This window comes from Chelmon rostratus, chromosome 20 (genome assembly GCF_017976325.1).
Source record: "Chelmon rostratus isolate fCheRos1 chromosome 20, fCheRos1.pri, whole genome shotgun sequence".
Lineage (NCBI taxonomy): Eukaryota > Metazoa > Chordata > Actinopteri > Chaetodontiformes > Chaetodontidae > Chelmon > Chelmon rostratus.
In genome coordinates, this window is record NC_055677.1 from 13804294 (window position 1) to 13819017 (window position 14724).

Here is a 14724-nt window from a genome sequence, read left to right on the forward strand (position 1 = left end):
TCCCTCCGTCTCTCCTCTCCTCTTCCTCCGCTTCCTCATCCTCTGCCATCTGCCCTCCCATCGCCTCTCCTCCGCTCTTTTTATTTAATCTTCTCCTTGCTCCTCTCCTCTCTCCTCTCCTCCCCTCTCCCTCCGCTCCTCTTCCTCCCCTCCTGTGTGACTCCAGACAAGGTTTCAATTTCAGCATGCTGATTGTCTCATTGCCGACTCTATGCATGTCTAACACTTACTGGCACTCTGGGGACCGGCAATACACACCATAGAATGCCTATTACACTCCCACACGTTTCTGGTGAGAGTGTGTTCGTGTTTGAATGTGTGTGTGTGCGTGTGTTTGTGTGTTAGGGGTGATGAGGGTGTAAAATGCCTATTACGCTGAGAGTCTGGTCTCTCTTACACTGGAGAGAATTCTCTGGCGCCTAAAGAGCAGAAAATTGCAATGCTCCTCTTCCTCACTCCCCATTAACCTGCTTTTGAAACAAAGGCCTGGCCAAGGTGTGCGTGTTTGCGTGTGTGCGCGTATCCTTGCCCATTAGCCTCACGTGCCATCGCGGGTAAAGTGCCTTGTGGGCCCAACCGAGCAGAAACGGCGGTGTCTTTTCTGCATATACCTCACCTCCTCTTTGTTTTCAATTCATTTACCCGCCTCGCAGGCCACTTTTTGCACACTGCACCTTTACATAACAACACCTTCTGCTCACCACCTTTCAGTCTCTCTGTTCAGTCACCCAAATTTTGTGAAATGTACATTTTCCTGCCCCTAAATGATCTTGTCAGTCATTTTTCTCCCTTCGTTCCCTCCATCCTTCATGAAAAAAAACAGCAAAAAGAGACGGCGTCTTGTGAAGAGCTTCGAGATGAGTAAAGCAGCGGGCATATTTGTCTAATTTGCACAAAGACATCCACATCAAAGCACGAATCAAGACCCAGGCTCATTCAATGGATTCTTATCAGTCTATCCATTTCTTGTTCTTTTTTTTTTCTTCCCAGCATCCTTTTTCCTTTCTCTCTGCCACATCCCTCTTTCTCTCTCTATTTTCAGAGCGTTATTAGAACATGATAAAAGCGAAAGGGATGTCATGACACGGGACCCCCTGTTAGCATTAGGAGGTGGGAGAGAAAACGAACGAGAGAACGAAGCGGGTGGGGGGGGGGGTTGAAGATGAAAGAGATTTGTCTGGAAATTATTGCTCACAAGGCATTGATTCTCTGCTTTAATCTCACACAGTGTGCTCAAATTTCCTATTAGGGAGATGAAGAAAAGGAGAGAGAGAGGGAGATGGGTCTTATTCACATAGGTGGGGAGGTGAAACTTGCCATGTCTCTCAGTGTTTCTTTGGGCAGGCGAGACATTCTCTTTTCTGGAAAGAGCGGCAGATTCTTTCAGAATCTTTATTTTTTTTTACATGTGCTGTCTTGCTTTTAGCCCATTAGTCTGCTGTAAGTAAACATAGGAGGGCTGTTGCTACTGAACCGCTGGAGGGTCGCACAGACACACACACATGCACGCACGCACGCACGCACGCACACACGACAAGCCACTGACAGCTGCTATAGCTGCAAAGCTTCCTCCGGTTAGCGACGATTAGCCTTGGCTATAGGTAATCAATAGCTGCTATCAATTCCATACCTCCCACTGATGGATGAGGTAAAGGAAACAGAGAGGAGAGTGAGGAAGAGGGGAGCGACAGAAGGAAAGAATTGGTTGTCGCTGCGAGGAATGGCAGAAATTCTACCTGACAATGCTGCCTCCTGAAGTAATGTCCCTGCTTCCCTCTTTGTGTGAGTGTGTGTGCATATAGGCCGCCTTAAATGTCCATCTGTGAATTGAATCATCGCGGGCTGAGATTAGCGGCTGCTTGGACCCAGTGAGCGTAATGCCTGGTTACCGCGGCTCCGGCTCCACACAGCCCTCCTCCCATCACCGGATTGTTTGTCTTAATGCTGTGTGACATGGCCCATTGTTTTGTCCATCTGTGGTTAAGAGTCAATGGACAGAGGGTGTGTGAGGGGATTGGGGAGAGAAAAGAATGGAGGTGAGGGAGAAGAAAATAAAGAAGAGCAGGGGTGAAAAGAAGACGGGGGGGGGGGGTGTAGGCAGAAAAAAAGGAAAGAAACAAGATGGGGACAAGAGCTGAGAGGTGAAAAAAATATTTAAAGAGAAAGGTCAAAAGAGACGGAGAGGAAGGGAAAACATGCAATAACTCTGGATTTCAATACGGCACTCAGACTTTACATTCACCACTTCCTCTTCCAGGACCTTCCAGAGGCTTTCAGTTCCATATGGAGCGGGGCCTTAAGCTCTTTGTGATATCACCGACGTGAAAGACGTCCTGGCCCTGTGACGCCAGTCCCCTCTTCAAAGGGTTAAGTCATATTTAGTATGCGTCCTCATAGCCCTACGGCTTTGTATTGTAAATAAGACTAATGTGGCATTGGTCAGGTATGCTAATTCAGATAATCAGCGCAATTTCTGCAAATTATAACTGTCAGTGTGGTGGGCACAGAACCTTGGCGGAAAACATGAGGGAACAATTTAGCCCGGGTAATACCCCTCCACCAAAGCGCTGCTCAACTCAAAGAAAAACAATCGGCCTGAGCCCATACCGCCCCGACACACCATTTCAAAAATAGTTTATGGTGAACGAGGCTCATTTTTTTCTGAGGCACAAGTCAGCCTGCTGCCCTTTTTTTTTTTTTTTCCTATGTGCACACACAGACCGCAAAGTAATTATAATTCGCTTGGATGGAATTATTCAAAAAATGACCACATCTTTTACTCCCTCAGCCATAGAGAATATGGTTTTGGGAAATTTGGGGTAAATTGCTACTTGCCGAAAATATAATAATATACATATATGAATATGTCTTATTTTGATTTGACAAATGATTTAAAACGCAGTACATTGTCTCCAACTAATTGCACAGCAATAAAAAGCTACATACTTCACGAAAATCCTCTTGGGTAAAATCACATCACTCTCATCAGAATAGTTCTCCCCAGGAACTGCATTTTACTCATGTTGGGCACATAAAATAACATTCCACGTTTTTATTACGCGAGGAATGGATCCCGCCTGTCTGAAATCTGGGGACTTTACCTTTTATGTAAGTAACTTCCTGTTTCACAGTAAATGAGAGAGGAAAGGTCACGAATAATTTATTAACTGCTGCTAATCAGCTGTTTGGAAGCAAATCAATAAGCAATATAATTAGCTGCCTTAAACGATTAAATATCTAATCCAAACACAGATGTCTAATGGATAAATACATCTGAGAGGGGGCATATGCAAGAGAAGCACCACAGGGTACCAAAAAAGGTCCAGATTGTCAGCTGGTCTCACCTACTGCGTTCTGACTTGAAAAAGAAAATGGCCACCGCTGCGCTAACTCCAGCGGTTAGCTCGATCTGGGTGTGTGTCGCATCCTTTCTCTCACTCCTCCGGCCATCCGTGACTGTTTATGTAATGGCCACAAATTACTGAGACAAACCCTGGAAATAGACTTCTGTCTGAGGAGAGACCTTCTTGAAAAAATAAAAAAAATAAAAGAGAGAGAGAAGAGAACCGCTGGAATGGCGAAACCACCCCCACCACCCGCAGGAAAAAAAAAAAAAAAAAAAGGACAAGATGAGGGAGCGAAAGTGAGGGAGGAGGGAAAACCTAATACCTCAAAAGATGCCTCGGTGTCATCACATCGAAATGCTCCATGGGAGACAACAATGCCCTTTCCCACACAGAACACTGAATGGTCGTTTCGTTCAGACACATACAGTTTGGGTTGGGTAAATTTGGAAACACGGAACGTCGGCGCTCTTGGAAACAGGCAAGATGGCACACTTGCTCTCTGCCCATGTTCCATCACTTCCTGCCGGACGCACACACACACACACACACACACACACACACACATCTACATCCACACACAAGTACGTATAGCAATAATAAGTGTCCATTAGGCTCAGTTTTTAGCCTACAGCTGCTATGTAAATGGTTAGCACAGCTACACTAATTTGAGTCGAACCGAAAATGTCCCGGAGCCTTATCACTCAGAGAAAACAAAAGGCTCTGGATACACACACACACACACAAATGTGCACGCTCACATATACACATACATACACCCACACACACACACACACGATAAAAGTGTTGTTGGTCTCTCTAAGTCAGAAGAGGTCTTTTGTTTAAAAGGGGGACTCAGACAAAGAGGGTCCTCTCCCTCCCTCTTTAATGCATGTTGGGTGGTGGTGGTGGTGGTGGGGGGGGGGTATAGAGGGATGGAGATGTGTGGGTGGTGGGGTGGTGGAGGGATGGATGACAGGCCAGGCTCTCAGAAATAATTACCTCCATAAGATCCCATCTCCCTTTCCTTTTTGTGAGGGACAGAGGGAACGAAAGGGGAAAAAAATGACAGAAAGTAAAGTATGCAGAAAAGGCCCTTGTGTTTCTGCTTGGTCTGGCTTATGAGGAGCTTTACACATGATGGAGCACAGGGCTAATGGGTGAGGATACACACATAGAAAAACACACTGGTGCACGCATACACAAACCTCCTCACAGTGTTCTTTATGGCTAAACAAATGGTCAAATGGTTGAGACAGAGGCGGCAACAGAGAAACAGTCAGCGGGAGAAAAATCACTGGAACAACTGAACTTCAGAGACTGTTAATGTCTGCAAAAATCCAGCTAAACAAATTGTTCAAATCATAAAGTCGATGATGGAAGACCCATGACTCGCAATCTGTCATATTTTTCTTTTTCTGCTTGCATTTTACTAAACAGCTCTATTCAGGGCGTAACTTCATTATAGAGTGGAGAAGGGCAAAAAAAATCTAATTTCTCTAACAACTTTGGACGACCCTCAAAGCAAAATGGCCTCCAAGTCCTCCATGTTGAGAGGCAATTCATTTATGCTTGCTCTTCTGATGCAAACTGGCATTTTTCATAAACTCAATTTTCTTTCACACTTCTAATTGTACACAGAGAGGGAGGATTTATCTCAGCAATGCGGGCACAGTGGGCTTTTTGTCTCTGAAGGACACCGCTCAAAGATCACGGTACAAAGTTTTTTGCTGTACAGTCAGTGAGAGTAGCCAAGCACGCACGCACACACACACACACACACACACACTCTCCACTCGCACTTCACAGTGGTGTTTACCGAGTGTAAAGGATGAGACGACTGGGCCCAGGTTCGGGGAATTACAGACTCAAAAGGATAACAAAGAGTGAAAGGTTCTCAAGTCAACATGCACCAGCAAACACATGCATTGACATGCACACAATGCAGTCCAGCAGCAGTGTTGCCTGTACACTCCTGTCTTTGTTCAAAACACCTATACCCTTGCGGTGCGTCTCTGCAGCACTGTACCTTAATTAGGCCATAAAATCAGCATCAAAATTGTTTAATGAAAGCCATTCACATGTACATAAAGTCCAGAGCATTAGAACTCTTATTCCCAAATGGGCCTATAATTATCTGGCTCGGTGCCAGGTCCCAGGCTTTAAGAGAAAGATACCGGTCAGCACTTAAATTAATCTTTTTCATACCAGTCTCTAATGAACAGAAAGTGCTCGAGTCAGGAGTTGTAGCCCCAGAAAACTAACAGCACGCATACACATGCACGTACACACAAACAGAGGGTCCTTAAACTGAACACTGGCTGGAAATGTTGCCTACTATAGAGTCTTTTCCATCAGTGAAAACATTCACATCATCTATCACTATAGGAGCCTAAAGCAGCTGTAATATACCTTTTCTTCCATATAACATAACCTACTGTAGCATGTAATATCCGCGTGTGCACAAAGGGCTCAGCTAAAAAAACAGCTAAAAATACACCATGAAGAAAAAAAAAACATGTTTGACCGCAGAACTACAGAACAAGAATACGACCTCAATCTCTTACATTAGCTTTCAGTGTTTGATCTCTGATTGGAACACTGCTACTGTGTACACCTGCCAAATGTGTATGGTTTGCAAGGAAATACCTTTGAAACCTTTACCATGTACCTTGTGAAAGAATACTGTTGTTCACTAAAAATTATATAGAGTGGGCAAAAGGAGGGCATCCAAAAAAGTGGCTTAGCATTTTGGACGCTGCCAACGTCCGCTTAAGCTTTGCACTAGCTTCCTCATGGAAATTCACCGCGCGGCATCAAAGCCAAGGTACAAAACGAGGGCCCGAGCAACAAATATGGTGTGTTTTAAGAGTGGAACATTTGAAATAGGTGCAGCGGGCGAATATTGCTTTTGACAGGTTTAAAACCTGGTTGTGCTCACTGGTTTGAGATGTAAAAAGGGGAGGAAAAAAAGGCTCGAAGTCGGGCTTGTTTTCTGGATGAAAAAACGGACAGGAGCGGGAGAGAGCGGGAGATGGAATAAGCAGGACAAAAAAGGAGAGAGAGAGAGATACAAAAAGAGTGCAGGAGAGAAAGAGAGAGAGGGGTGGAGGGAGGGGGGGGGGGCATGTTAAAATGTACGGTAATGATTTATCTAAGCATGCTTTTCTGCTGCACCCCAAATCTCACCGAAACTTTGATCCACGTCTAATTAAAACCAAACGTACACCGGCAACGGTCTCCATTTCAGGATTGGGAGCTCTTCTCCTGTTTGTGTGTGCGTGTGTGTGTGTTGGGATTCACATATGTTTCTAAGCGCCGGCCCCCGTCTGTTTTGGGAGTACATGTACAGTATAAACAGGACACTTCGGGGAGCACAGACTCATGTGGAAATACACACACACACACACACAGATGGATGTATGGACTAATGCTACGCTGGAATGCTATTCAAAACGTGTTACCCCCACCCAACCCCACCCCATCCCACCCGCTCCTTCAGGTCAAGCAAAGCAAAAACAAGTTAAGCGCTCATTTTCTCCCAGCAGCATTAACATAGGGATGACTAAATAATGGACCCTGACTCTTGGTCTTCTGGTTTAAATTACAGCACAGCCCCCTCCCCTTACACCCTGCAACCCCTCACCAACCATCCAACCCCCACTCAAAGAAAAACGATTAATCTTTTTTTTTTTTTTTGTCTCTCTGAATGTTTTACAGTTCTGTTACACTTATTAGCTGCTGGCAGGACGGAGAGTCTTAAATGAAAGCCAAATTGCTTTGGTCATGAGAAAGGAAATGAAAGCTCACTCCAGGGAGAGACTGTGTAGCCGTAGCATACGTGTGCGTGTGTGTGTGTGTGTGTGTGTATGAGTGTGTGAGTAACGTATGTGTGTATGACTAACGTATGTGTGTACAGGCCTTTTCACTGTGAGATACTCCCAAGGTGAAATTTCATAAGCTGACTGCTTGCCTGCCTGGGATGTCCCTGTGCACGGGACGGGTGCACGTGCATGTGTGTGTGTGTGTGTGTGTGTGTGTGTGTGTGTGTGTGCGTGCGTGCGTACGTGTGTGTGTTGCAGATATAAGCGCGGCAGCCTAATAGGAACAGTATGCTCATTTTGGAGAGATTAGGAGGAATGGACGGGTCTGTATCGAGAGACGTGATCTGGATATGAAGGCCAAAGGAAGGAGGGAGGGAGGGAGGGAGAGAGGTTTGACAGAGTAAAGAGGGAGTGGTGCAAGAACAGAGAAAAAGAGATGGGAGGAGTGTAAGGAGTGAAGAAAGATGGATCTAGCTTCAAACGGAGAAAACTGACCACCACAACTAGAATCAGCATTTAACTGAAGTCAAAAGTTTGAAAACAACAACAACAAAAAAAATTAAGCAAATAGCAAATGGAAAAAAAAGTCAGGATAAAGGAAAAAAGGACAGGTAACAAAAAAAGGAAATGACGCATGAAACGTGAACACAAATCCCAAAATAGCTTTAAAAATAACAAAAAAACTCAACAAGCTCTGCAGACAAAGCTGGTTAGAGGAGCACAGACCTTGGCTGGAGGGGCACTCCTTGACGTGGAAGAGCTCGTTGAGGCTCAGTCCATCCTCGTCCCCTCCCAGGCCTTGCTGGTGCAGCTGGAGCTTCCTCAGTCCTTCGTTCTGCTGGTGGCGAGCTGAGCGGGCGTGCTGCACCAGGTTGAGGCGGGCCTTGGTGGAGTAGTCGCACAGCGTGCAGTAGTAGACACACGACTCCGGGCTGAACGCGCTGTCCTGCTTCTGCAAGTGCTGTGGAACAGAAGAGAGCGCAGATGTTAGCCGTTGCTCACGTTTCAGGGCATCCCATGGTCAGTCCAAGAAGTTGCCGTTCTCACGGCCACATGTTTCCTCTAAGCACGTTCGTGGCAGCGGCGGTTTCAACGCTGTGAGATGTTAGGCTGAATTTTAATGCAACAAGTGACGCTTGTCTGCAAAATCATGTTCTTGGTCTTTAGTGCTTCATGGCTATAAAAGCCTTCCCTTCTATTTCCAGTTTGGTTCCAAAATTCCAACGCCCAGAAATCCCACTTCCCTGGCTTCAAACAAGCCAGCACAAAAATGGGTAACACTTCAGTCACTTGGCCCCTTATTTCCTACAGTATATGTTCTTCACTCTTTTGTAGCATGCGATTTAAACTAATGAAGCAAAAAAGCCACAACTAATCCTCATTAGACCTCCGTTAATTCACATTTAGCATTTCACTGCAGTGTCACCGTAGTGCTGCTAGTGTAGAAGTGAGCTACATTCGAAGAGGGCAAAGATTAAATCCTATGAGCAAAGACAACTCTCCTTAATAATTTCACACAGGGAGAAAACTCTCGGCGCAGTAACAGATGGAGTTTCGCTAAAGTGTGTCCACGTTCAGACGCTGCACATTCCAAATTAACTGGATGTGTTTTAGGTGACATAAAGATTAAAAACCCACAAAAAGTCAGATGAGGGGTTGAGTTCAGAACACTATTTTTGTCTTTAACACGCACATTGTCCGGCTCTACTCATTGTTTGCAGCCGCAGGGGATTCGCATTCAACGTGTGCTGTCAGTTGCAAGCCCTTAATTTCCAGTTGCCTCTTTAATGGCATTGCAGCCATGCAAAGCTACCCCCTACCTCGATGTGTGCGCGCGCACAAACACACACGCGCGCACGCACACGTACGCACAGCCCCCATCCCACCTTGCCCTACTCCCATACACCCAGTCAAGCCAAGCATATCAAGTGTGCCTCTGTTGTTGCTGCCGGGCTAATGAACAATGCACAAAAACAAAAGACCAGGCCAAGCTTTTATTATCTGATCCTCTGCGGAGGGAGGGGAGGGGAGGGAGAGAACGACGCAGGGAGGAAAAAGAGAGCGAGGCAAAGAGACAGAGACACAGAGGTGGCTCATGAAGGTTGGTTTATGCTTTGTTAAGATTTATTCATACAGCCATGTGAGAAACAGGTGCAGGGTTCTATGCATGAATTAATACACATAATGGCGTGTGTATGTGTGTGTGTGTGTGTGTGTGTGTGTATATGTGCGTGTTAACCCCACTCGGTCTCTCATGGCTCCTATAGGAAGATGTTACATTCCTGAAGCACGTGAAAAGTTAGAAGGGTACTATTTTCTCCTGAGCATTGTTGCATCATGTTATATGGAGCAAGAAGGAGAAAGAAAAATGTGTGTGTGTGTGTGTGTGTGTGTGTGTGGTGTGGGGGGTGAGGAGAGGGGGTGGGGGCGGGGTGCACTGTTAGCTGCAGGTGTGTGAGTTCTAACCCCCACCTCCTCCTTTTCCCTCTTCCTCCTTTGACAAACAGGGATTAGCAACATAGCTACAGCCGCTAACACATCTTTTCTCTCTGTCTCTCTCTCTTTCTTTCTATTGTAGGAAATCTTACGAGGTTTTTCTCACGAGACGGTGGGACGTCCCCTCACAGTCAGAGGCCCTTTCAGAAGTCTTAAGTTTTAATTAAGTCAGAGTTGTCAGAAGAAAGCTCCCCTAGTCCAGAGCTCAGGGCCATTAATTACAGCTATCTTTGTTTCTCTGTGAAAAGAGGCCTCCCTCGCTCCTTCTCTCTCTCCCTCTCCCTCTTTCTTTGCGTCTTTTCTTTCTCCCCCTCCCTCCCTCACGGGAGAACTGGGCTGCTGAGCATTACCGTGGACACCGCACACACAGCGCGCTCACGGAAGCAAACGCGCATACGTCACATGCACGCAAATGAGCGCACGCAGGAAGGTTTGAGTTCGTGTCTCTCCATTGAAATGTTCACTTTTCAAATGGCCTTCTGTGATTTTTGGGCACATGCATATGATAGGAGACTCCGGGATAGACCCAGAACTCAGATCTCAGACCTCATCTGGCTTGGGAACACCTCAGGATGCCCCAGGAAAATAGATGTGTGGCCCAATCATCTAGTTCTGGCCCTTCATACTGGACTGCCACGTCAATGCATATGCTACACACCAAACACCCTACACTGAGAAATACCCCCACTGCCACCAGTCATTACTACTTCAGGGTAAAAACCTTATATGGATGCTGCATGATATTTGTATTTCAATTTTCTGGACTCCGCTCAAATGCACTTTAATTTTGTGACCATTGTGTGAGAAATGGGGGCCACTTAGGATTGAATGAAAATCCAGTAATCAAACAACGTCTTCTTTCCTCCAGCGACAACCGTCAGTATTACTTAAACGGCCGGCACAGAAGAAAGCTGCCTGGAAATGTGGCAAAGCGCGTGTTTCGTTTCGATTCGTTTTCTCAGCACGGAAGAAGAGAACGACAGTTGAGAGCCTTATCGGGACAGACGGGGTCTCATCGGACTCATGATAGGTTCCAGTGGTTCCTAATCGCATGGCCATTAAGGTAATTGCGCTGGTTTGAAATTCAAATTCTCATATAAATCAGTAGCGGCCTAAAATTTTTCACATTCTCCAATGTCTTAATTTCTATTCTATTTGTTTTTAGGATATGAGGCTTGGGCTGAGACGAGCTGGATGATATACAGTACTTGGGGTTGAACTGGGCTGCCAGATAGGTTTAGGCCTAATATTAATTCTCTCCCCATCAGCACATTCCAGAGGGTTTGTTTAAGACCTAAACTAGAGGGCTGTCTGTCGCTCTCTGGCACTCTGCAGGCCTGAAATGCAGGCGGTCTGGTGATCACAGGCCAGAACATCCATGATTTATGAACTTTTAAAGGAGCACTTTGACTCCTGCCAGGCGTGGGCTGTGTAATGCATATTCAAACACACAAACACACTGTTCCTGCTCCTGGGTTTGCGCCCGAGTGTGTCTGCTTGAAATGTGTATGTAATTTATGCCGCAGCTGATTTGTGTGCGTGCATATATGTGTTGTACACATTTGTGTCATAGCAGTGTCTGTGTTTGAGTGTGTGTTGTGTGTGGAGAATGGCAAAAAGGCCCATCCCTGTCAATATGGCACCTCTCCAGAGTGCCTGGTGGTTAATTGTTGGGGATTAGTGTTTGGCAAACAACCAAATAAGCTAACACTCCCTGTGGGCCAATCAGAATCAGCTAAACAGCACTCCCTGGGTGGACCTCAACATGGCACAGACATCTCCGGATGGCGGAGGAGGTGCACATACACACCCCCACACACACAGAATGCAAATTATGACACTCGGGACTTCCTGTTTACCTGTCAAAAACACAACATTGTCAGCCCTGTCGATGATACACACACACACACACACACACACACACACACTGGGACTTGTATGAGGAGAGGGGAGGAGAGTCAATTTGACAGGTAAGGGAAGCTCCCTTGTGTAGCGGTTTGCTGCCGCCGCTGTGTGTGTCTGCGTGTGTGGATGTGTGTGTGGGTAAGGATGACAGAGGACTGCATTCATTATGCAGAATGAGATGTTTACAAAACACCTTTCTCACACACACACACACACACACAAGCGCACACACCTCCCTGTCGCTCGCTCCCCGGGTTTGAGGGGAGGATAGCAGCGCTGCTATCTCATATTCATTTGTTCTATCTGTGGTGACAAAGCTGCCTCATTAACTGAATTCTTAATAAGCCAAGGCAAAAGACATCTCCTTGCAACTTCTTTTATCTCTCCTTGCATGTACATGTGAAAGTGTGTGTGTGTGTAGGTGTGTGCATGTGTTTCAATTTCAATGCCTCATGTTCTTTTCTTCTTACTGTATGTGTGTGTGTGTGTGTGTGTGTGTGTGTGTGTTTTTTATGCATCGGTAATTTTGACTCCACATTTTTTTTGGAGCCACCTCACAAGCGTGTTTTGGTGTCTGTTTATAATTCAACGCATTCTTTTTCGTCTTCGCCTGTGATTGGGCGCGTGCGCCGCTTACATGACAAAAATATTTTGAAAGCAGCCGAGCTGTGTTTTCCTCCATAAACCAAATGAAAAATTAGGGTATTCAGTACAAACATGACATTTCCTGTCATTAAGTGTTGAGCCAGGCAGCTAATGAACACATACTGAAAATAAGAACCCTCCACCGCTGCAGCTATGTCTTAATAACCAGTGTGTGTGTGCGCTTTAGAGCATGTGTGTACACGTTTTATATGTTAAGAATCAGCACATACGTTCTGTTTTCCTTTTCGTGTCCGCTGAGAGTATGTGCATGCATGCAAATGGGCATCCCACACATAGTGAAAATGAAAACCTCTTCATCTCCTTTCATCAGTGTTTTTTTTTTTTTTTTTTTTTGTAGGGGAAGCAGGGACCTTGTTGTCGGGTATACCTTCTTTTTGGAACGTCACCAGCTTCCGGTGCTATCCCCTGGGCCCCCGGGGGCCATCGGAGACAAAAACAGCCCCGCTTGGCCCGGCAAATAACAAAAGCGTGTTTTGTTCCTTGAAAGTATTTTAAACACATACCAGCGCTGCCTGGAAGGCTGCCAAGTGTAGAATTCCATCAGTGCTACCACCTCCCTAACACATGTTACTGCTAACCGCCGCTCAGCCCCCAAGACATAGATGTAACGCAAGATCACTGCCAATGGATTCGCTGGCAGACTGCGCTGCTAAAAAGAGATGCTGAGGGCCCAGGTATGTGCCACCTTGCTTCCATGGATAAAGAGAGAGCAGCAAATGTGGTGTATAGAGAGACAGATTCAGTGCTGCACACGCAAAAACAAATATGCAAATAAAAGCCACATACAAAAACTGCTGAGTGCACACTGCATATGCACACATATATACAAACGCAGAGCACATCTCCTGCTTGTCTCTCTCTCGGTCTCTGCTACAAGGCCACTATGTGTGATCTAAAGCTGCTGGAGACACAAAACAATCCCAGAGAAAAAAATAAAATCCCCCTTCCCAACCCACTCGACCTTCTTTTCTCTCCTGATGGTCTCCCTCCCTGTCTTTGCTACCAAGGCTCTCACTTTCATAAACGCGAAGAAAAATATTTCCTAGAGCTAAATTGCCTCCCCTGTCTCTCTCAGCTCTGCCTGCTGGCAGGCACATATGATCACAGCTCTGGGGCCCGTCCACGAGGTGCGGGGCCCGTGAGCGAGCTTAGCGCAGGTCGCCCAATGATAATAAGCATCCATCGCATTATGGCCGGCAAGCCAAATAAATGAATTATCACAATGAGTCTTGCACGCTAGCGTTGTGTCATTCTTCTCCACTTCTGTGCTGCCTCTCTCTCTCTTTCTCTCGCTCCCTTCAACTCGTACCTTCCCTCTCTTTTCACTTCATTTTTCCCTCTTCCTTTATTCATTTTTGCTACTTGTCAGCAGAAAAAAAATGAGGAAGCAATAGCGATAAGGCTTCATGAGGGCTCGGAAAATAATGTTACTCTAAAGTTCAGTTAATAGTCTTGCCGTCCATTTTTCTGACTCCCACACATGGACACATAGGCTCTCTCTCTCTCTCACACACACACACACTTGTAGCAGTGACGTAAGTGTGTCTGACATATGGGGCAAAGGTCAATCAGAAGTTCACAGTTTCCTGACCTTTGGCCCCTCTCTTGGAAAAATCCCTTCTGACTCTCCATCTCTTACTCTCTCTTTGGCCCAGATACACACACACACACACACACACACACACACACACACACACACACACACACACACACGTCATGCATACCAGAGTGAAGGAAACAAGGATAAAAACAATCATCCCGATTTACAGCATGATCCATTTCTTCTGGTCTTTGTTGATGTAGGAAATACCTTTTTTGTGTCTCTGAGCACTGTCACATATTTTATATTGTCCTGCAGTTGGGAATAACAAATTATGGGAGACAGCGAGATCAAGACAAATCTCTCTTACTGATCGGCGCATGTGTGTGTGTGTGTGTTAGGTGTCTTGAAAGCCAGCCCACCTCCACCCCCCATGAAAATGGATCAGTATTTACATTAGCATTAGATTTAGACAGCACGGCTCAGCCACTTACTCCATATTAGCCATCCTGACCTTAGCCCATTAGGGTCTAAAAGCCCCCGCTTGTCTCCATTGCCGCCAGGTGAGACTGACCAGACCTCCCCATTTCCCTAAACCATATTGCAACCGAGATTATCTTTTCCATAGACTCGTAATGGGACAGAGATCATAAAATGCTGAGATCAAGATCATCGAAATGCTAACATGCTTGTGGGATTTTCTTTTTCCAGTGCTGTGCAAGGGGAGGGATATTGCAGAAATACTAACATGCATTTGGGTAGGGTTCATCATTTTCCATTTTTTCCTACATGCAAAGATGCTTTTGGGAAATCAAGGCAAGGCCTAATTGACAGGATCTATGAAAGACGGGGAGAAAAACAAAAATAAAGGGTTTGAAAATCTGGGGCTTCATCGTATTGGCTGGTACCATCAAAGAGGTTTGTACTACACTGATGTTGTTATATTTAA

General features: G+C 45.8%; 1 protein-coding gene across 1 annotated transcript in view; it reads right to left on the minus strand.

The window, feature by feature from the left end:
- zfhx4 (zinc finger homeobox 4) overlaps window positions 1–14724 on the minus strand; it is an 81413-nt gene that overhangs the window by 30980 nt on the left and 35709 nt on the right. Inside the window, exon 6 of the mRNA XM_041961202.1 lies at window positions 7895–8129. Coding sequence (XP_041817136.1) covers window positions 7895–8129 — 235 coding nt within the window. The remainder of the gene's footprint in view (window positions 1–7894; window positions 8130–14724) is intronic.